This window comes from Xyrauchen texanus, chromosome 40 (genome assembly GCF_025860055.1).
Source record: "Xyrauchen texanus isolate HMW12.3.18 chromosome 40, RBS_HiC_50CHRs, whole genome shotgun sequence".
NCBI classification, from domain to species: domain Eukaryota; kingdom Metazoa; phylum Chordata; class Actinopteri; order Cypriniformes; family Catostomidae; genus Xyrauchen; species Xyrauchen texanus.
Genome location: NC_068315.1, coordinates 34,934,917 through 34,958,316, shown reverse-complemented (window position 1 = coordinate 34,958,316; position 23,400 = coordinate 34,934,917). Strand labels below are relative to the sequence as shown.

The 23,400-nt window shown below is 39.9% G+C and overlaps 2 protein-coding genes across 2 annotated transcripts; one reads left to right on the top strand and one right to left on the bottom strand.

Annotated features, from left to right (window-relative positions):
- Positions 1-1,569: 1,569 nt before the first annotated feature.
- Positions 1,570-12,233, bottom strand: LOC127633854 (WD repeat-containing protein tag-125-like). The gene is made up of 9 exons (XM_052113202.1): positions 12,117-12,233; positions 11,505-11,785; positions 11,340-11,424; positions 11,028-11,157; positions 8,952-9,159; positions 5,444-5,934; positions 5,293-5,358; positions 2,696-2,788; positions 1,570-2,575 (listed from the first exon to the last, which is right to left on the bottom strand). The coding sequence occupies exons 2-6, from the start codon at positions 11,783-11,785 to the stop codon at positions 5,745-5,747; spliced, it is 894 nt and encodes a 297-aa protein (XP_051969162.1). The 5' UTR covers positions 12,117-12,233; the 3' UTR covers positions 1,570-2,575; positions 2,696-2,788; positions 5,293-5,358; positions 5,444-5,744.
- A 279-nt stretch (positions 12,234-12,512) lies between these two features.
- Positions 12,513-23,292, top strand: LOC127633896 (tectonic-3-like). Its single transcript, XM_052113272.1, has 14 exons — positions 12,513-12,997; positions 13,992-14,106; positions 14,197-14,297; positions 14,517-14,629; positions 17,747-17,855; positions 18,479-18,591; positions 19,183-19,218; positions 19,342-19,416; positions 19,499-19,618; positions 20,792-20,899; positions 21,035-21,138; positions 21,286-21,433; positions 22,884-23,021; positions 23,140-23,292. Exons 1-14 carry the CDS (start codon positions 12,637-12,639, stop codon positions 23,290-23,292), a joined length of 1,794 nt encoding a protein of 597 aa, XP_051969232.1. The 5' UTR covers positions 12,513-12,636.
- Positions 23,293-23,400: the final 108 nt, after the last annotated feature.

Genomic DNA, 23,400 nt, shown 5'->3' with positions numbered 1-23,400 from the left:
AAATGTTGCATAAACTGCATTTTCCTAAGTATTTCTTAACGTTAGGAATACTTCACATTAAGTATATTTTTAGAGTTTCAAGATTTCGAAAAAATTAATAAATAGCTACGTTTATACAACCAGTTGAAGAGTAGATTTTTCACAATAGAGAGAACCCAGTTTTGACCATTTAAGTGCTGAAAAACTGTTGCAATTGTTGCAGGACTACAGATTTGACAGTCACTCAATATGAGAAATCGTTAACTATTTGGAGGGCAGATTGAACAGGAATGCACACAAACCAGAAGTGTACCCTGTATTATCTGCTCTCTGCATCTTTATAAACTGTATAAAAAGATGAATTAAAATCATACCACAAGTTCACTTGCACTACATAGTTTATTTTTATATATATCCGACACTCCTACTGACCACCACTAATATTCTTAATTTGGGATGGCTATCAGTTCTCTCCACAGATGTACAAGCATCTTTAAGTCTTGCACCTCTAATCCAACTCTTACCGGACAGTCTTTCAAAGTTGTTGTTCTTAAAAGGCCATAAAAGTGTAACCGGACCTACTCAACCCACTCCGAGCAGGATTCAAAATGGCATCTCTGGCATGGGAAGCGGGCGCACTAATAAGGAGGCTAAAGGCTACAGCCTCTAGCATCAGTCGCTAGTGTGCCGCTTGAGGCCAGGGGAGTGAGGTTTACACACTGCACAGCTAACTACCAGCTGGCTACCATTACACTCACCCCCCTAAACCCCACTGCCATCCAGTTAACAGCACCACTGTAACCGGTTCTACTCAACCCACTCCGAACGGGATTCGAACCAGCATCTCTGGCATGGGTGGCTGTGAGCGGCACCCTGACCCGAGGAACCAATCGTCTAGCCATGATTGGTGAGGGGGTTGCAGAGGGTTCCAGTCCAGCCCCACGCTCATGGTGGCACGGGCAAGCATAGCGGACATCTGTACGTCAGGCTCAGACTGGACAAGCAGACTCGAAGGTGGCAGCCCAGTTGAGTCACCAATATTAGACGCCGCGGTAACGTTCTCCGATGCAGCAGCGAAATCATCATCCAGCTCACGGAGTCCGAGGGAGACATCAGACTGGCCGTCGGGCGAGCCGGGCTTGCGTTGGACCCGGACGGAAGCAAACGAGCGTGCTGGGGTGCGGGTGGTTCGTGGGGATCTACCAGGTGAAACCGAGCCCGCCACACTCCACAAATCGCCTTCAACACCAGCCACACCGGCCCCAATCCCTTAGGAATTAGGTGCAACGCGGGGGGGCGGCTCAAGTGGCTTTTTACCAGAGGAAAAAAAGACGCGACCGCAATGTTGCCACGGTTATGTTCTCGCAATGAGAACATGAACCATTCATAAATTGCTGCCTGCTTTTGATTGCAGCCCAGACACACGAGGCAGCTCTTATGACCGTCAGAAGCGGAGAGATATCTGCCGCATCCAGGATCTACACAAAGGCGGAAAGACATCTTTAAAAAGACATTCAACTCCAATATGTATACTGTTTTAGAGAAAATATATTCTTTTACAGGTGTATTTGCTCTTTAAGGAAACGCTGGGTGTTGACTGCCCGGCGTGCAGAGAAGGGAGAAAGCCGCTGGTAATGCACCATAGGATCCAACAGCAATGCTCTGAGAGGCGAGTGGAACAGTAGTGGACCACCAACTTGCTGAACACACAACCGCTCGGCTCCGAAGAAAAACTCTGAATGGACAGACGCACGATTCCTTCCTTTTATACCCGCATGTCCGGGGGTTAATTTCTCATTGGCCTTTTCTCAAGTTCAGAGGTAACCGAGGCCTTCAAGGAAGACCTCTAGTGTCGCTTAATTCGACACAATGTCGAGTGAGCGACAGACGGGGAACTTAATGTGTTTTATGCAACCGGGCACTGGTCACATTCACTTGAATTGTTCAATTGGACCAACAGAGCTGAAATATTCTTCTAAAAATCTTAATTTGTGTTCTGCAGAAGAAAGAAAGTCACACACATCTGGGATGGCATGAGGGTGAGTAAATGATGAGAGAATTTTCATTTTTGGGTAAACTATCCCCTTAAATTGCATAAGCAGCAAAAATCCACGAATTGTAGGGTTACAATTTTTATTTACTTGGGAAATGCATATTTCTTTTGGAACAGTATTCAGTTTTTTGCAATTGTTTGCTGAATAGAAAGAGTTGTATTGTGTAAATGGTAAGTGAAAAACTGTAATGCATATGTCATTTAAGGCCTAAGACAAACATGAATGAATCGGTGAACAATGAGCATCATGACATGTGAATTCTTCAGTTATAAAAATAAATATGAATGAAAAATAAAACAGAGACATTAAAAAAAAAAATATTGAGCTGAGATGCTAAAACTGCGGTTATATGCTGTTTGCCTTTTACCCTCTCTTTTTTACACACCCTGCATTCACGCAATGTCTTTCCTGGCACGCCATCCTCTGTCCAGCAAAAACACTTTGTTCCCAGAGCTCGCCGCTATTAGACCCATCCACTTTCCTGAAGGACACACTGAAGAACTGAAGACCGCCGAGGACAAACCAAACAAACAGGATTCCGTCTGCAAAACAAGAAAACATATTGAAAGGCAAGAACTCTTGTTACTGAAACATTTTCAGTAATATTGCTTTTTAATATAATAGACTACACTGAGAAGTGTTCAGATGGAAAGTTCACTCACAGTAAAAGTCTTTCGGCGAATGACTCTCAGCATGTTTGGCTGACTCCCGGCCGCAACTATGTGCTCCTGTCCAAACCAGTGACATGTGTAGATCTGGTCACAGAAGAATGCAAGAGAATTCATGAGAGTACAACTATAGAAATCCTTGTAATTAATTAGATGAATCATTAGACGAATGTTCCAGGCTCAATACAGCATTCATCTAATTCTAATCCTCTCTCTCAAGTTGTTAGAGGATGAGTGCAAATGTGAATTTACGAATTTAAAGCCTTGCTTTCTGATAAAGTCTACAGTAACTCAGATAACCACTCTGTACAATTGTGGTGAGAAGAATATAATCCCAGAATGCTGTTCTGAGATGCGGGTTGGGGCTGTTTTGGTGGCATGAGGGGAACCTGCACAATATTAGGCAGGTGTTTTTAATGTTGTGGCTGATTGATGTATATACTGTATTTGCACTTACACTAACAAGAAAAAGGTTGAAAATAAGTTGAAGAAATGGTTGTTTTATTCCAAATTATTAGTTTTATTTCCAAGATGATACCTGGGCGACACATACATGCAGCATAATAAGATCAAGTGTCAATAATGTAGCATACTATTGTTCGAAATGTGTATTGTGGAATAATGCAGACTGTTTAGAATCGTATGGCAGTATGTAGTGTATACTGCACAGTATTCAGTAAATTAGTAAGGTAGCATTCCATTGATAGCCAATAACCCTTCAAAAGTGCAGAATACTATGTGGAATACTGTATGTGTATACCACAATGCAATCAACTCGAAAAACAAATACTGGTTGAAACATTTGCATAATCCCTACTGTTTCACAAACTATTTATTCAATAATAGTAGGCAGTATAAAGTTGTGGCAGGGCGGAGGGCGGGGCCGGGTCGTGATCATACACACCTGGTCCCGTATTAGGCTAATCAAGCCTCTGAGGTTTAAAAGACAACATAAACACACATGACGGACATCTCCGCTAACGATCTCTCTCTCCCGCACGATACTCTGCAGTCGACCTTTAAACCTCGGCACAAAGGGCAAGCAGGCAGTCCAAGGGGGCCACAAGATGGGGACTGGGTCAGGAGGCCTGGGAGATGGCCACAGGACAGGGACTGGGTCAGGAGGCCTGGGAGGTGGCCACAGGACAGGGACTGGGTCAGGAGGCCTGGGAGGTGGCCACAGGTTAGGGTCTGGGTCTGGAGGTCTGGGAGTCGGCCACAGGGCCACAGCCATGGAGAACTCCGAGGGCGGAGCCATGGTAGGTGGAGCCATGGAAGTTTCAGGTGGCGGAGCCATGGAGGGCGGAGCCGTGGAAGACTCAGGTGGGAAACAAAACCAAAACACGAAAACATTCAAAGAGTACACAGGCTGGGGAAACATCCACGGAGGGCAAAGGTAACGTTAACAAACACATGAAAGCATCAACATTCAAACATCAGGGGTAATGAGGACTAAACGACAAACAGGTGAGAACAATGACTGAGTGCTGGCAGTGATGAGGGCCGGGAATTATGGGAATTGTAGTTTAACACAGTTGACAAGTGAAACACAGGGCAGACAACAGGGGATTGTGACAACAAGACAGACAGTTGTGTAATATGAAAGGTACCACGATCCAACATCTTTGAAAGCCGTGTAGTGTGTAGGAGGCATAATCTGACACCTGGCTAAGTGATTATGTAAGTATACAGGCGTGGAGCACGAATAAAGCACGCTCAGCACTAGAAAGAAATATTTCTCTCTAGAACGGGAATAAAAAGCGTGTTCAGTGCTATGTGCTTTATTCCCACTCTGTGCGCATTGCCTCTCTCCCCGCTATAGACATGAGGTGCCACATAATTAATTTGCTGTATGTAGAGTTGCAGGGCCGGTTATTTTAACAACAGTAGTGGAGACACCGCTACAGGTACTGGCATCTTTTGCTTAAATACACTGCATATGGTGAGTAAATTCACAACTTTGCAGCTGTACTGCATCAATGCATCACCGTGTCCTGAGTGCGATACCTGTGTCTTGTCCTACCTGCGATATGTTACGCTGTGACACTTATCGTCCGGTGTGACTAATAAGTCATTTACAAATGCATTCTAAATCATTAAGATGCTCTTATAACATCATGCATAAAAAAGGTGATGTTCATGCAGTACCTGGCAACAAGTGAGGCTTTGTATCTCCTATGTTATAAATGAAGTAGACAGATGTGAATGATTAAGTAGTTCCCAACATTAAAAATGTGTACTGTATATACGTGTATATAAAAGTTCAGGATGGTTTAATGTTCATCAGGCTTTATGACTTATTGTTCAATGAAACCCTTTTATAAACCCTTAACAAAGGGAACATAAGTGTAAAGTATCTAGAAGATATGCCTTGATCTGGTGAAGTCTTGCAAGAGTGGCATTTGCTACTTCTTTGGGTTAGGGTTACAGTTCAGGGATAGTGGTAGGTGTAGGTGTAGGGTTTCTGTAGGGTTCTTCAAATAAACACAATGTTATATACGTCTTCTGAGAGACATCAAGAGTTCCCTTCCAGACAAAACCAGGAAAAAGGTAAAAAGTAGCTTTGAATATTATAATGAGAAAATATTAACCCTGCTCTCTCCATGATGGTCATGAGGCACTTTGCATACTCTCTGCCCAGAACTGTAGTCCCACACCTGAAAAAACAAAATGTACAATCACAAACATCCGTTGGGTTGGTGATAAACTGCTTTGTGAATATTTTTCTTTTCTCGCTCTTACTTCTAGTGTGTTATATTTCCTCCAAGATCCTGTGAGAATCTGATTGGCTATTGGATCGATCTGAAGGGCATCACCACACACATGAGGGCCAGAGATCATTCTGACAAAAAAACAATTCATGCAATAAATATATTATTATAATGATTATAGAGCATATACCTATTAAGCAATATTTGTCAATATTAAACTTCAGAGAGACCTGATCGAGTTCTGCTGTCTAGTATCCCAAAACTATACATGGAAATGAATAGAAATAATTATATGAAATTAATACAAACATATCCAGAGTTTGTTCCCATTTTCAAATACTCAATTTTGTATTTGACATACTATGAATAGAGTGAATTTGAGAAGAATTATTGCACGAGAAATGATTGTTTGCCTGTATGGTGTTGTCCCATCCTCCTGAGATGAACTCTCTCACACTTTCCGGGTGAAACGTCACAGCAAACACTCGAAACCGATGGCCATCCATCACTGTTCTTGAGGAGCTACAAGAGAAAGAAATTACCAACCAAAACAAAAGAATATTCCTTATATATATATATATATATATATATATATATATATATATATATATATATATATATTTCAATTGTGATTTCAAAGCACATTTTCTCCCTAATTCTTAATGGAGTTCTTAAAATAAAGTTCTGAGCTGAAGGTCATGGACCGATGATGGCATGAAGACCACGTCATCTGCAAAAAGCACCCCAACTACGCTTGGATATCCTGTCCATGAATATCACAAACAGGATTGGTGACAAAGCGCAGCCCTGGCGGAGACAAACCCACACATGGAACAAACTCAACTTCCTGCTGAGGATCTGGACACAGCTCTCACTTTGGACGTACAGGGATTGGATTGCCCTAAGAAGGGACACAGTCTCCTGGGGGACCCAGTCATACGCCTTTTCCAGATCCACAAAACACATGTAGACCAGATGGGCATATTCCCAGGCCCCCTCCACGATCCTTGCGAGATTAAAGATCTGGTCCTTCGTTCCACGGCCAGGACGGAACCCGCATTGTTCCTCTTCAATCTGAGGTTCGACAATTGGCTGAACCCTCCTCTCCAGCACCTTGGAGTAAACTTTACCAGGGAGGCTGAGAAGTGTGATAATCCTGTAGTTGGCACACACTTTGGTCCCCCTTTTTGAAGAGGGGAACCACCACTCCATTCTGCCAATCCTTGGGCACTTTCCCAGACTTCCACACCATCCATGACACCCCCTCCACATCCAAAGTTTTCAGCATTTCTGGTCCGATCTCATCAATCCCCGGGGCTTTGCCATTTGTTTGACTACCTCAGAGCCCTCCCCCAGTGAGTATCCCCACACCTGCCCATCACCTCACACCCTGGGCAACTCCAGAGAAGAATAGAGTCCATCCCCTATCACGTTGCTTCTTTGGGCTGTGCCCGGCCGGTCTCCGTGGCAAACCTGGCAACCAGGCGCTCACCGACAAGCACTCCGTCTGGGCCTGGCTCCAGACAGGGGCCCCGGGCTTCCTCCGGGCAGGGTAACTCCTCCTCTTGCTGTTATATCCATGGAGTCTTTGTGAAAAAGTCATGTGCTCCTAACTAACTTTTTCCCATATAGATGTGAACAAATGTACCATTTGCTTCCCCAAAAGGTGAATACAAACGTAATAGTCATGTTTTCCTTACTAACCTTTCGCTTCCCTTACAGCACTTTTTAAGTTTCTATCTCATTTACTCCACTGCTGCAGCAGTGCTCCCACAGAGTGCCTTTTTAATGATACTAACTCACCTACACCACTGCCGCAGCTCAAACATTACGGTCCCCATCTCCTCCTATTCATTTCAATCACCCATATTTCCCAGTCTCTGTCCAGACCCTTGCATGAGGCGGCATCCGCAAGCCAGCTCCTTCTGCGTAGTTTATCAGATTTAGTACTTCAGTTAGCCTTTGCATTGCATTTTTTTTCACCCATTTTGGGGGGTTTTAACATTGTGCCTAAGCAGTTCTATAACAGCATTATTTGTCATGTTCACATTCACATCTAAGAATATAATATTTTATAAATTTTATCTTAGAATAAAGGACAGCAAGACCATGGAAAGATCCTAAGCACCTGGGGGGTAAATTTAGAGCTCAAGTTGAGCCTCTTCCTCGAGCCACTACTTTGCGGACAACGAGCCACATAAGTTACCATGGGTAAGCCACGAGTCCAAGCTCCGGGCGAGGGGCACTAAGGGGACGATCACGTGTGATGTACCTGAAGGTGAGGCCTCGTGACGGGGGGGAGCAGGCGACGTCACGTCGAGGAGCATTGCTTTGTCCCTAGGTGGTTGTGCTGAGAAGAAGCTCAAAGCACTTTCCTTGCTCCATGTACCCGGCCTGGGGCAGGTAGGCGACTGAGGATGTTCTGTAGAGACGACCTCTAGACTCATCACCACCTGCCAGCCTGAGGTGCGAGGTGGAACGTCCGGGTTCATAGGGGCCTGACTGCAAGTGCTCGGTGTCTGACCGCCGTGAGAATGGCGGTTGTGGGCACCGGCTAAGTGACCCAGGGAGTGAGGAAACTGCTTTTTTTGTGACAATGTGGGTACCGCAGCCCATTGGGGGTGCAGCAAACAAAGAAAAGAAATCAAAAGATTCTCCACCCGGCCCTCCACCGGGGGATGGAGTGGTCTGAACACCAGCGCCCATGGCTGTCAGAAGCAGAGAGGTAATGATTGCATCCAGGAATGACACAAAGACAGAAGGGCATCTTGAGAAAGATGTGTCTTTAAAAAGACGTTCACATCAATGTGTACTCTTTTAGCGAAATATATACTCTGTCGAAGCGCCCAGGGGCGTAGTCTGCACTGGCATGCAGAAGAAGAGGAAAGCCGGTGAAAATGCACCATATCTCCAACAGCGTATGCTCTTATAGAGGTGAGTGGAACAGCAGTGTGTTTATTCAGCTTGCTGAAACACAACCACTTGGCTGAACAAACGCACGCTTCCCTCCTTTTATACCCATATGCCCGGGGGAGGGGCATGTAAATTCTGTTCGGCAATTCTTATTGGCCTTTTCTCAAAAATAAGAGGTAACCGAAGCTCTCAAGAGAGACCCCTATTGTCACTACATCGACACAACGTTGAGTGAGTGACAGAAGGGGAACTAGACTACACATGATCCTGAAGACAAAACATCCACCAATCAGAGAATCGTGATGAATAAAGCTTGCCAAAAGAGCTCTGCAGCTACCGACCACTTTCATGATGCACTGTGAATGACACAATTAATTTGGTCTCACACACTCTCAAAACAAAACATACAGTTTCTATATTTATAATCAACAACAATAAATCAATAGATTTACATATTTCCATCATTTTTAATTTGATTACGTCAATCGCAATGCTTCATGGGATTGTAGTTGAGGTTAAGTATACAGTGTGTTGTCTTTTTGTCCAATTTCCAAATACTCTTTTACTTCAGATGAACGATTGTAATGTTATGATTCACCTCAGGGCTGGCTGGTTTGTTTCATTACCTGGCACTGAAGCTTTGCAGTCTCTGGTGAGTGGTGAGGTCATACAGATGGATGACAGAGTCTGAGCCACCGGTCAGAGCCTGTTCTCCTGATAGAGAGACAGACAGAGAGAGAGTCTGTCTCTGCACTCCTGCTTCACTTGCTTCATTCGACTCCCACAGCTTCTGTCCTCCCCACACATACCAGCAGCACACATCACCACTGGCATCTGACAGAGAGACAAACACATATTGATCTCTACAATTCACGACTGTAGTAGTCTGCTATCTGACCCAAGCCTGACAAGATGAAAACAATTTTTTCATGTAATTTTTTTTGTTTTATATAAGGCTCGGAGACAAAAAAAATAATAGTCATAAATATTTAATGTTTTCATTTGAATGTAACTTGTTTTGCAATTTTTTTTTTCTAAAGGGTTAAAATTCTCTCTCATATCCCGAGATGTAGAGGCAAGTATAACAATCAGTCCACGCACTTTAAAAGTTCAATTTAAGTCAGGCTAAAACAATAATTCGTCTTTTTTACAATTTAGTTCTTTTGTTAGTTTTTGCTGTCTTACATTTTAAGTTGGAATAACAGAGGCCTAGATAATGAGATTGTAGCTCAGCTTCTTCCAGCATGTATATATATTAATCAAACCACAATTGGCCCTCAATCCTGCTACGTGTTTCAGACCAATTCAGGCCTATCCATCTGTAACCGCAAGCTTTTTGATTACGCTTTGTGTCATGTAGGGCACAATCGTGCTAAAAGCTCCATTGATATAATTTTCTCCCAAAAAACTAAATAGCAACAAAAGCTACAACAGGAATTTCCTGAACACCTATTTGTCTCTATACACTGCAAAATATTCCTGATCCATGAGATCATTATGTGTAATATCTAAAGTTTGATCTAATATTTAATGAATATCCTGGAAAGTATTTATTTTGTGACAAAATACTTGTCTGTGATGAGGAGGAGGGTGGGGCCGGCCCATGAGTCTGCATGACCGGCCTCCAATCGGGCTAATTAGCTGAGGAGAGGGATAAGGCCGAGCCGGAAGTGGCAGTTTGGGAGAGAGGGAGCAACATGCAGCTGCCGTCTGTGCATATGTGTTTTGTGCCTTTTTGTTTTATTAAATATTCTTTTGGCTATTCAACTTGTTCCCGCCTCCTCCTTTCCCATTTTAACCTTGTTACATTGGTACCGAAATCTGGGAAGGTGGAAGGATGCGCTGTCGTAGAGTCCTCGCTACTGCACTCTGCCCAAAGGAGCAGCCGCAGCCATCCGCCGGTGGATAGAGGAGTCGCTGCCGGACGCCTGGACACGGAGGAATGGCTATATCAATATAACTCCCCTGGGGGTCTTTTACACCAGGTGTGGGTAGGTAAAAGGTCCCCTAACGACTGTTTACATTTTTTATTTTATTTTATTCAAAACAACCTTCTGTTGTTATTTCTTTTTACACAAATGATGTTGCTCCATTAATATTCAATAAAAAGAAATGTATGTCTTTATTCTTGATCCATTTTGTGACATGAAAAAAGCTAATTTTGCCTTTAGCCCTGTCGTACCATATACTTGGAAAGACAGATGAAGACTGTAGCTCGACTATGCAAAAACTATATTTGATTGTTTGTTTGTTTGAGTGACTCATCCATTCTGACACAGTGACATGAGTTTGGGACAGGACTATCTCTTGGAACAACCAATGGAAGACAAGTTTTTTGTTTTTTCTGTTCCCTGTTTAAAAACAGTGATTATTCTTGATATTCATTTTGGTGAAGCAAGTGTTGCAGAAATTACACACAGCAGCTTTAAAGCTGAAATGTGTAACATTTGCATCACCAAACGGAATTGCATGAACAACTTTCCTAAATCATTCCCCCTTCTTTGTTTGATCAAACAGATAGTCTGCCCCAAACTCACACCATTGGTTGAACCGCTCAAACAAACAAAGCAATTTTTACAGTTTTCCTGAAATTTAAAATACAAATGGCTTACTTATTGTTATCTATGCATATTAAGCTGTGATAAGAGAAAGTATTTGAACATCGGGAAACACACTTCACCTTTAAAATAATGAATACTCACAGGTGGCCAATATTTGGCAGTGTGACTGACCAATGACAATAAAGCGTAGGGCAGTCACAGGCATTGAAAACAATGAGCTGCTGTTGTCCTTTAAGGTCTGGATCAGTTCTCCACTATCTGTGCCATACACCTGATGAGAACATAGAGAAGAAAGACTTACTTTAATTGTATGTAAAAATAAAACAGACTTTTCCTTTCATGTTCCACAGATGAAAGAATGTCATACGGGTTTAGAACGACGAGAAGGTGAATAAATGATTACAGAATTGTCCTTTTTGGGTGAATTATTCCTTTAATGGTATTAAATTGAACCTTGATGGATCCGTCATTGAGACCAGCAGCCAGCATGGACCCATCCTCACTGAACTGACATGTCATAACCTCAAAGCCACAGTCTCTACAATGAAAATCAGATTCGATCATTTGATGTTTTTAAAGAGGCCTGTATGAGCTCTAATACATATGTTGTGGACTCACAGGACTGTGTGTATGTGGAGGTCTCCATTAGTTTTGGGCTGTGTTTGAGGGCTGTGTGACTCCTGTGGATGGGTATCAGAGCTCATGTGGAACTGCTGTTGTTCCAGGTGTTGTTCCTCTGATGAAGTGTCTGAGTCATTATCGGGTTCACACTCACTGTCCCCATCTGTGTCTGTTTCAGAGCGGGACACACTAAAGAGATCCGTGCATTTAGTCATCAGTTTGATCTGTTGAGGGCCATCAACAGGAAGGACTGGAGGTGTCATCATTTTCTCTGACATCTGAGGAGGAACAGATTTGATATTGTGTACTGTAATACATTTAATGTGATAAATTGAATGGTCCCTGGCCAATTTGCAATAAAGTACAAAAAAACAACCATGTTTTTGGACATGTACAATAGTATTCTTTGAAGGACCTTCAAGTACCATGTAAATAGCACTTTACGTGAGTTTGGTATTTACCGTCTGATGCCATCCCTACCATGTCACCGCCACAGTACTTTTTTTGCGAGAGACTTTACAATCATATAGTAAGTTATATATGACATGTTCTATATTAGATATTGTCAAAAGGAATCAAAACGTTGCCTTGTGCAAATAAATATTGTACCTCTTTAAAAACGTATACTTTCAGCTGGACTTTCCTTGTCAAAGTTTCCCAACACGAGTAGTCCAACTGTTTTGTTGTTTTTATTTTTGAGATAACAACCAATGTTGCTTAGCGACCACACACACACACACACACACACACAGTATATAAATATATAAAAACTCCTCCCACTCCACTCTTATGGCTGATTTGATAGATAGATAGATAGATAGATAGATAGATAGATAGATAGATAGATAGATAGATAGATAGATAGATAGATAGATAGATAGATAGATAGATAGATAGATAGATATACTTTTGACACTACGGTAATGACGTAGTATTAGCGCTCTCTGATTGGCGGAGATAACCGGAAGTGCTCAAAGTATACACTTCCTTGACGACGAGCTCTAGGACGCTTATAGTTGTTGACATATGTTTCTTCGAGTGTGCCGTGTATATTTTATGCTGGTTTGTGTTTATAAAATGATAAATATAATACAAATGGCTTTCTATACATCTTTCTGACGTTGAGTGCATGGCTATTAATATTAAAAACCACCTGGAATTAACAGATATTCTTTCACAAATGACAACTCGTGTCTTCTGTCGTGTTTTGATTCTTTTCGCGGTTTTTTATCCTAAATCGACGCATTGTCAGAGTTTCAGTGATCCGACAGCAGTGACTGATTCTATGAACACTACGCAGACCTTCACTGATCAGACGAGCACCGATCGGAGTCAATACCCCTTCACATTTACTGACAAGCCACCTACAACCTCTAACCAGTTACCATTAATAACAGCAGCAGCGACGGATCCATCTGTGACCGCAGCTCTCACAACAGATTCTGTTCTGCGCATTAATGCCACAATACTGCCCATCACAAACCTGACGGGTGAGTCCGTCAAGAACACATGCGGATCACACTCCAGCCTAAAATAATCAAATAACTAAATAGAAGGTCTTGTAAGATTGTTTGAATTGTGACATAATTTTATTAGGACACATTTTCACCTCAATTCTTATTACTGTAATGGGTTACTTCGAGTTTATTTGTATTAATTCTCACTATATTTAGTGGATATTCTAATTCGATTCTCATTACTGTAATGCATTATTTTGAGTTTGTTTGTAATTGTTGTTATACAGTTTTGTCCATAAAGTTACCCTGCTTAATTTTCTTCATGCATTGATGATTTTTGGTAAGTTCTTGACAGGCTTCGTGAGATCACTTATCTGAAGTTATTTACAGTTCACTTCTTACAGGTTCAGAGTATCCTGAGTTTAGGTTTCTTTATCAATGATGAGAAGTCATGGATTAACATACTTGTATTCTGGGTACAAAAAAAGTATAGACCGATATCTATTTTGTGACAAGATCACTGTTTTGCTTACGAATTAGGATTTAAAAATTTTCAAAGAGATATCAAAAGCTATTTTATTGTTCTAACTTCTAACAATAAGTAATTTCCATTGGAAATCTGTTGGATCTGTTGAACACATGAAAATATGACAATTAATGTTGAAAAACAATAGAACATATTATGATTACTACAAATTAATATAATGAATTTTGGCATGTCTTACATTTTCCGGGTTTCATTTATTTTGTAGGCATTTCTTAGCAATAATAACAGAAAAAAAAAGATTTTCAACTAAATGCAATGCAGTAAATTAAAATAATTATGTACATACATATATATACATTAGTTCTTCAAATCAGCATTTTCATGCGTATGACTGATGTGCAGTTGGTTAATAATTCAATAATTCAATATTTGTGGCTGCTACATCGGAGCATCCCTACTTTCAAGAATCAGTCCTGATCTGTTCCGCGTCACTGACATTACTGGTCATAAATGGAGCTGACTGTTTTGTCTCTGCTGCAGACTGTCCCTGTGATGTCACTCCTGATTTTTGTGACATTGGCTGCTGTTGTGATGTCATCGACTGCGGTCTCCTCAACCTCAGCTCTGTGTTTAACGGCTGCAGTCAGGACACAAGGTATCGGCATTATCTGTACTATAATGTGTTCGCAAACATTTGAATGCGATTGACATACACATACTGTACACTGGTCTTACTCGCTCACAGGTCTGGCGTGTGTCTTGAGAGCTGGCTGATGTTCAGAGCCAACATCGATCCAGCGCTAGTTACACTCAAGGGAAACCTGTTTTGTGTTCAGAGAGAAGAGGGTATTCACCTTCCATTACTACTGGCTATTTCAAACATTTAATGAGGTCATACCTCTGTTTGAAACTATATTGTCACATTATGTGTGCTGTTTCAAATGCCATACTATTTAAAAAATATATATTTTCAATTTATTTTCGAACTTCTCCCACATATTCAACATGAATGCATGTCCTCTTTTAAAGGCTGTAGTTTATTTCTTATCTTCTCTTTTTGTTTAGAATTGCAGTCAGGCACTCAGACTTCTTCTGCTGTCTCTCAATCCAGTCCTCTCTATCCACTTTCAGTGAGAGATCCTACAGCCTTCAACAGGCACAAATACAATTTTTACAAGGTAAACTGTGAGATATTGTTAATTCACATCTTGTATCTACAGTTACAGAATCTACTTAAAAATTTGACAGTTGACACCAGGGTTTGTTTGAAACAAAAATGTTAGCTTTGATACAATACCAGCTTCTCTATCTTAGTATCGATTCGTGATCAAACAAGATGGATGGATGGGTGTATGGAAGATATGTGTTTTTATTAAACTAAAAATGGATAGAAACATACACAATCTTGGGTGGAAATGAAATAACATGTTCATTGGGTGACTTGTTCATCATATTCATTTCCACGTAAAAGCCAATTTGAAGTTGCATCTACATTATTAAAAGAACACGAACGCAAATATCAGGATTGGGTGCGTTCCATTCAGAAATGATTGTCCTTATGCCCAATTCCCTTCTTAGACTTTACCATCCACTGTAAGAGCTTTGAAAAAAAAAAGTGTGGCTCAATAATAGTCATTCAGAACTTACTTTTTAAATAGGTTTTCTTTTTTTTATTGGAAATTTGCTTTGAAATGATCTTTGGGTATGATTAGCACAATTGTTCTTCTGAAGGGCACTCTAAATGCATCATTCACGCTGTTTAGAACACAGAAGCTTTCATTCCTCTGCAAGGGTCATCTGCTGGCATAGGTGGCTGGTCCACAGTGAGAAAATAGAAATGTCTGACCTTTCAGCTTTTTTATTTCAATACTCTCATGTATTTTCAAGGCAAGGTGTTTGGCCGTTTCATCGACCTAGCCAAAATATCACCTGATTGCTAGTATCAATGCAAAATCTTTACCTTAGGCAAGGGGTTTTCAAACTGGGGTGGCAAGGGGGTACTAGGGTCTTTGCAAAAAAACTATTGTATTAAATATAAAATATTTGAAAGTAAAAAAAAAATAAATAAATAATAAAAAAAAACTAATATATATATATATATACAGTAATGTGCAAACATTTTAGGCACATAAGATGTTTCACAAAAGCATTTGTCTGAAGATGGTTATTTATATCTTCAGCTTTAGTGTGTCAATAGGAAATAGAAATGTCAGACTCTCAAACATTACTTTTGCAAACAGAAAAGTTAGAATAGAAGAACAGGGAGCCCTGCAACAGATGTCATGACCCCCACAAAACCCCCCATTGAACATCGAGTCAGTCTCAGATCACATAAAGTGACAGAAGCAATAGAGATAGCCGAAATAAATAAAAGAACTGTGGAGAATTCTCCAAGAAGCTTGAACATCCGATCTGCCAACAACCAAGAAAAACTGTGTCCAGGTGTATCTAGGAGAATTGGGCTGTTTTAAAGTCAAAGGTGGTCACACCAAATATTTATTTAGCTTATTTTGTTTACTGGACTTTGTATAATGATAATTGATTTTTTCATTATGTTTGAAGACATCCTCAATATGCAACACTTTTCACAAGTGCCAAAATCTTTTACACTGTACTGTATATAAAAAAATATTAAAATCAAAGTTTTGAGACAAATGATTTAAAATGATTATTCAAAATGTATTAATTAAAATTATTACCAATTCATTCTGAAAAACAATTGGAATTTTCACAATTATTTTATTCTAATAACAGCCATCATTTTAAATCATGATAAAAATAACAAATCTGCATATAATTTAATATATTATGAAAAATATTGAATTCCTATTTATAACAAATAAGGGTTGTACATTACTATTTTCTTTTAAGTTGCTTTAAACAATATTTATTGTAAAAAAGTGCTTTAAACAAATAGATTTGAATTTAATTAAAAATGTTTCTCTTCAGGTTTAAACATCTGAAATTATTGTAATAGAAAAAAGACACTGTCAAAATAATAAAAAGTATATATTTTCCATATATAATGTGTTTAAAGGAATATTTCGGGTTAATTACAAGTTAAGCTCAATCGACAGTATTTGAGGCATAATGTTGATCACCACAAAAATTTATTATTTGACTCGTCCCTCTTTTTCTTTAAAAAACAAAAATAAATGTTACAGTGAGGCACTTACAATGGAAGTCAATGGGGCCAATCCGTACATGTTAAAATACTCACTGTTTCAAAAGTATAAATGCAAGACATAAACTATATGTGTGTGATCATTATTTTAGTGTGAAAAATCACTTACTAACTGTAGAGATGTGGGCGTGTCCGAGCGACATCTGTGGAGAGCGAGGCCGGGAGAGGAAGAGCGGTAAGGATTGACACCTGTGGGAAATTATCTCTAACAGCTGTTCTGTGTTTCAGTGAGAGCTGTAGAGGGATAAAAGGGCAGTCCAGACCGCCGAAGGGTAGAGAGAGTCTTGTGTGTGTATTAGACTGAAAAGTGTGCGCAATAAAAAGCTTATGTGGATTGTCCACCCGGCTCCCGCTTCCTCCTTCACAATGTAGCAAGAGATCTGTCACACTAACCTTTTCTGGGTAAAGTTATAGCCAATTTTACATCTTCGTTGACATGATGATTTTATTGTCAACAAACCCTAAAACAACTTTAAAAATTACTATTTAAACAACTTTACAGCTCAAATGATACACATGTTTTAACAGAAGAATTCATTTAAGTGCGTTTTATAAAATCATAAGCTTCACATTTCTGCTTTAACAACCTCCAAAAATTGGCCCCATTGACTCCCATTGTAAGTGCCTCACTTTTACATTGATTTTTGTTTTGTTTTTAAAGAAAAGGAGGGACGAATCAAAAATAATTTATGGCGTAATCAACGTTATAACACAAATGCTGTCGATTGATCTTAACTTGTATTGAACCAGGAATATTCCTTTTATTTTTCTTCCGTGCAATGGCACTATAAAAGCCATGGGGGTGTTTCTGATATTTATTCCGTTTGTTGCCGGTAATCAAAATGACCTAAACTGTCAGAAATGACACACTTCACCTTTAATTAACATTACCTTCACCTCCACACTTCATCACACTGTCATCAGGTACTGAAGTTTGTGCAGTTATGGTGTCCTAGCATTTTACATTTTTGGTAAACTGGTTTCTTTTGTGCAACCCCACTGTACCTTTAGATTATGGCACTGAGCAGTTGTATGGTGCGAGTCATGTGTTGCACATATGTAAGTATGTATTTGTGCCAGTGCCATGACTGAACATTTGCCTTTGTTGCAGGTTGATGACATCATTCTGACCTATTACAACAGCACGTCCATAGTGAGCACACTGAGACAGCCGTCACCGGGTCCAGCTACATCCACCTGTGTCAACCGCAATCCTGCAAGTATGGGCAAAAACATGTATAAACACTGATCAGCCACAACATTAAAACCACCTGCCTAATATTGTGTAGTTCCCCCTCGTGCTGCCAAAACAGCAACACCCGCATCTCAGAACAGCATTCTGGGATTATATTCTTCTCACCACAATTGTACAGAGTGGTTATCTGAGTTACTGTAGACTTTATCAGTTCAAACCAGTCTGACCATTCTCTGTTGACCTCTCTCATCAACAAGACATTTCTGTCCACAGAACTGCCACTCACTGGATGTTTTTTGTTTTTGGCACCATTCCGAGTAAATTCTAGAAACTGTTGTGTTTGAAAATCCCAGAAATACTCAAACCAGCCCGACTGACACCAACAATCATCTGTGTGATTATCTAATCAGCCAATCGTGTGGCAGCAGTGCATAAAATTATCATGCAGATACGTGTCAGGAGCTTCAGTTAATGTTCACATCAACCATCAGAATGGGGAATAATGTGATCTCAGTGATTTGGAGCGTGGCAAGATTGTTGGTGTCAGTATTAATATTAGGCAGGTGGTTTTAATGTTGTGGCTGATTGGCATATTTGACCATGATCAACAGTGTTAATTATGTATTGATTTTGGTCTCCCTTTCTCAGGGTTCTTGCGCTCTAGTTCTCTGTCCTGCTCTCGTATGGTGACTGCTCGCTCTTGTGTGGATGACAGCAGTTTGAACGCTCAAAACTATTACACTGATTTTAGCATACTGAAGGTATAACTATAGCTCTGTTGAGCTGCCTACTTAGACAGCATTTTAAGGAATCATAGATGCACTCTTAATGCAAAGGTTGTATCAGTCGGAGGTGTAATTATACTGGCTTCTGTAAGATACCTGTTAGAAACCACTCGCCTCAAGGAAGTTACATGAATGAAAATAATAAAGAAGGTAATAATAATTCAGGGAACATAAATGAAGAATTCCAAAAAATCAAGGTGCTGGCCAGAGGAAGAAAACACACTGAGGAGAAGGGCGTTTTTAAAAGCTGCTCAATCCAGGCCTCATTTCAGGTTAATCAATACACATGTTCTTTGACTCCGCTCTGTAGATGGAAAGTGGTGGACAAAAAAATACCACTAACAACAAAGCAGGGTCATTACACACCATATTTTGAAGTAGAACGATCATAAACAACCAAAAAAATAATACAAATTACAATGCACAAATTAGTTGAATTTGCACAATGAATTATAGGTTCAGTTTTCCCAGACACTAAAATGTGATATTTACTGTAAAATAACTAAAGCTAAAACTAATGCTTTTTGTGCCTATTAATATCCTCTGATTTTGTTATCATTTTTCTAGGTTCCCAGGGCCCAAATGGAGAACAGGGCAGAACTGGTAGCTAGATCACACGATTTCTAATTACTAATTACTAATTCTAATTATCTAACTAAAGTGATACTTATCCATAAATTGTTTTCCACAGTCTTCGAGACCCAAAATGTTTTTTCCTTGTCTTAGATCCCATTGTCTACAGTGCGTGACTGGCCTGAACCGCATGAACAGATCGGCTTATGTCTGAATGTGGTGTCAAAGGTCAGTGCAGAGGTTTGTGGGGATGCTCAACTGAAGAGGTGGTCAGCATGTACACGAGTGAAGTGTTCTGTTGTGCTCGCAGGTGGAGTATGCAATCAAGTACACCGGCAAAGGAGAGATCGTACAGGCCACAGTGAACATAGAACTGATGAACACAAGTACAGATACACAGCTACTGCAAAAGCATACAGTTGTATTTGAGGTATGTACCTCTATGTAATGTTCTACTTCATCATCACACATTTAGGCACATTTCAAATGCCTAAAGGAGTTAAAAATCCCCAAATTAATTTTTAGCGATAACTTGTACATTTTTAAAAGACAGACATACTGTGGGCTCCAATGTTGTTATTAATGGTATTTGCTTCTGTTGAAGGCATCAATCTTTTATTTTTTAGTATCGTGTTTAATAGCAGAATTCCTGGTGAATGGTCCTGAGGAGAAACAATTCACCAATCAGAGAATCGTGACCAACAAAGTGAATGTCGAATGATGTACTGTGAATGATGCAATCGATTAGGTTTTCCTACTCTCACAAACTACTTGTATATTTGTAAATATCTGAATATTATTAATTCGATTACCTCATTTGCAATGCTTTATGTTACGGGTGGGCAAAATGAAAAAAATTCTATATCATAATGTGAGTCATTTTATATTACGGTAATGGTTTATATCATAAAATTGAAATGATGAAAAGTGATTCAAAAACTTTTTTTTTTTTTTTATTAAAAACGATGTCCATTGCAATGAAAAATACATTATCAATAAACAACTAATAATGAAAAATCTCTGCATAATTTTTCAATCCAAGCAAAAAATGAGACCTCTCTTTTTAGTTGAACACAAGTATTTGCTTAGATTTGAAGCAAACCCCTCCATCACACATTTGTTTTTTATTTAGCCTTCTTTTGGATACTGGAAACCTTTTTGGCGACTATATACTAACTATAAATGCATGGTTGACAAAGGTGTTATTTAATAATTCCTGTGGTAATTTACTCGATGCGATCGCTACCAAGTTTCACAGAAAAATCTCTTTCGGATGCCACTTTATACCGATGCTTCAAAATATATCACCATACCACATAGCCCTACTTCATGGGATTGTAGTTCATTCCCTCATTACAGATGTTTAGTGCAGTCTTGTACCTTTGTATTTTCTTCCAATTTTTAAATACTTTTTTGCTTCAAATCAAAGTTTGCAATGTTGTGATTCAAATAGGACCTGGTTGATTTGGTTCATGGCTTACAACTCTATTATGAAGGATTTTATGAAATAACTAGGGAAAAAATCCTTCCAGAACCAAGATGGCTGAAAAAGTGGTTATGCACTGTTGCACTCAATAACGGTACTGTGTTGTTTGCATTGCAGTTGGCCACACCCACTCCCCCAGTGGCTACACCCACACCGTCATTATTTCCAGAAGGGCTGAAACCCGGTTCGCCAGTAATTGGCTGGTTTGCTGAAAAAGCGCAACCTGTATCCTTCACACTTTGCTCTGTCAGCGGAGTAATATATAGTGCACATTCATTGGCACATTGTACCTAGTGACTGATATATAGCCTAAATTCCTAAAGCTATTATCAGTATGTTCTTCTTTGACATTTGTGGCAGCTGACAGTTATGGGCTTGTCTGAGGATGGAGGGTGTTCAGCAGGGCTCACTACTCGGCCCGCTGTTCTTTTCAAGCAAAATACTATGACTGGCTGCACCTTCAGGTACTACATCAGAATTACACAACTTACCACATGGCTTTAAATTAAAATCCTCCTTGTTTTTGCTCACATGCCAACAAGGTCATATGTGATACAGCCAAAAACATGATTAATGCTGTATTTTGTTTGCTGTTTGTCCATGAATGGCAGGTCCTCATCCAGTGAATGTGCTGTGCTAAGAGCTGAGCTGCTGGGGGTTTTAACAGGAGCTGCAGTGCCTGATCTGCTCAGTATGACTGCAGGCTCTCAGACAGACAGGACTCAGGTCATAACAGAGGACTGCTCAGTGCCGGCTTCAGTGAGTTGATTCTTCTGTGCATAGCAGTTAATAACATACAGAAGTATTTGTTTACTTAGGTCACACATCAAAATGTCTGAATGTCATTTAATTGAATGAACAAAATATTATAGGTGTCCGCTAACAAATGATGCTAGAGCTTTTCTCAGAACTAACTTAACTTTTCTGACCAGCTGGTGTCAAAGTGATTTTTAGAAAATAATACAAAAGTAATTATGAATCATCCCTCCTTTATATAAAAAAAGAAAGAATCATGGTTACTGTAAGGCACACAGTGGGAAGTAAATGGGAAGTGAATATCCAATATTACAACTTATTGTCATTGTGGAGGACCAAAGGACTCATAATAAAATAATTAAATTAATATATAATTAAAGAAATAATTAAATATACCAATTTATTTAGAAATAATTTAATCATTAAGTAACTAAATAAAAGAATAATTAAAATGTACCCATTTAATTTAAAATAATCCATGAAGGGGCCTGTGTATCTCAGTGAGTATTGATGCTATCTATTACCCCAGGAGTCGCGAGTTCATATCCAGGGCGTGCTGAGTGACTCCAGCCAGGTGTCCTAAGCAACCAAACTGGCCCAGTTGCTAGGGAGGGTAGAGTCACATGGGGTAACATCCTCGTAGTCACTATAATGTGGTTCTCTCTCTCGGTGGGGCATGTGGTGAGTTGAGCGTGGATGCCACAGAGAATAGCGTGAAGCTTCCACATGCACTATGTCTCCGTGGTAACACGCTCAACAAGCCTCGAGATGAGATGCGTGGATTGACAGTCTCAGATGCGGAGGCAACTGAGATTCGTCCTCCGCCACCCGAATTGAGGCGAGACACTACGCCACCATGAGGACTTAGAGCACATTGGGAATTGGCATTCCAAATTGGGGAGAAAAAATTCTAATTTTTTGTTAAAAACATTTCAATATATCCACTTTAAAAAAAAAAAAAATACTATTGACATACTGATGATTTTTCTTGGTTTATTACAAAGTAAACGGGTGAACTTTGTTTTTTAAGACATGAGTCAATTATTTCAAAATAGATTGATAGATTTACTTATTGTGTTATTTATTGATTTAATTATTTCATTTTGAGTATGACAACGAAACCCTTTAATCTTGGTATTGGATATACACATACAAGTTTAGTAAGCAATTTTATCTCACTATATCATGACACAATGTTTTTATGCTTTGTGTTTATACTTTTGAAATGATGTGTAATTTAGCGTTTATGGGCTGGACCCATTCATTGCCTCAAATGCTGTTGATTGAGCTTAACTCGTTTTGAACCAGCATTATTCCTTTAATATATGCAGTACATGTATAATTGCATAATATTCTATGCAAAGAAAAAAACACGATCCCTGCTGTATATTTTACAGTAGAGCTGTTATCCAATGAATAACTCAAGCTCTGGAATCTTTGACATGTGTTTAAGGGGGAGGTATGTGAAACATGCTGTCTGCTGCCCGTCTCTTTATCAGTGCGAGTGCTCTGGGCTCAGACGGGCCTCAGGGCTCTCCCACAGAACCACATCCTGGGGGCCAAATACATCTTCAGCTGTCAGAGACTAAAGGTTAGAGATTAAACCACCACAATTCAGAAATAGAGCTCATGTTAATTCAAATATAAAACAGAAAGATGGTTTAAAAGTTCACAATTTAAAATGGCAATGGTATCCCTTTTGTCTGCAGTGTCCCCTCCGTTCTTTTGTGCCAGTGACCATTGACGTGACGTTCTCTGAAGCTACAGTTTACCCAGAATCCCCACGTGGGGAACCACAGCCTGAGTGGAAGTTTCCATTTGATTTTTTCTCCAGAGGGGCCGGAGAGTTTGATCAAGAGTAAAACAAACACCCGCTACATCAGTGTGCAGTTTCTGCAATGCTAGCAGCATCAAGTGGAAGTAAAAATAGAATGGCACATGCACACACACGGATGCCATGAGTTACTAAT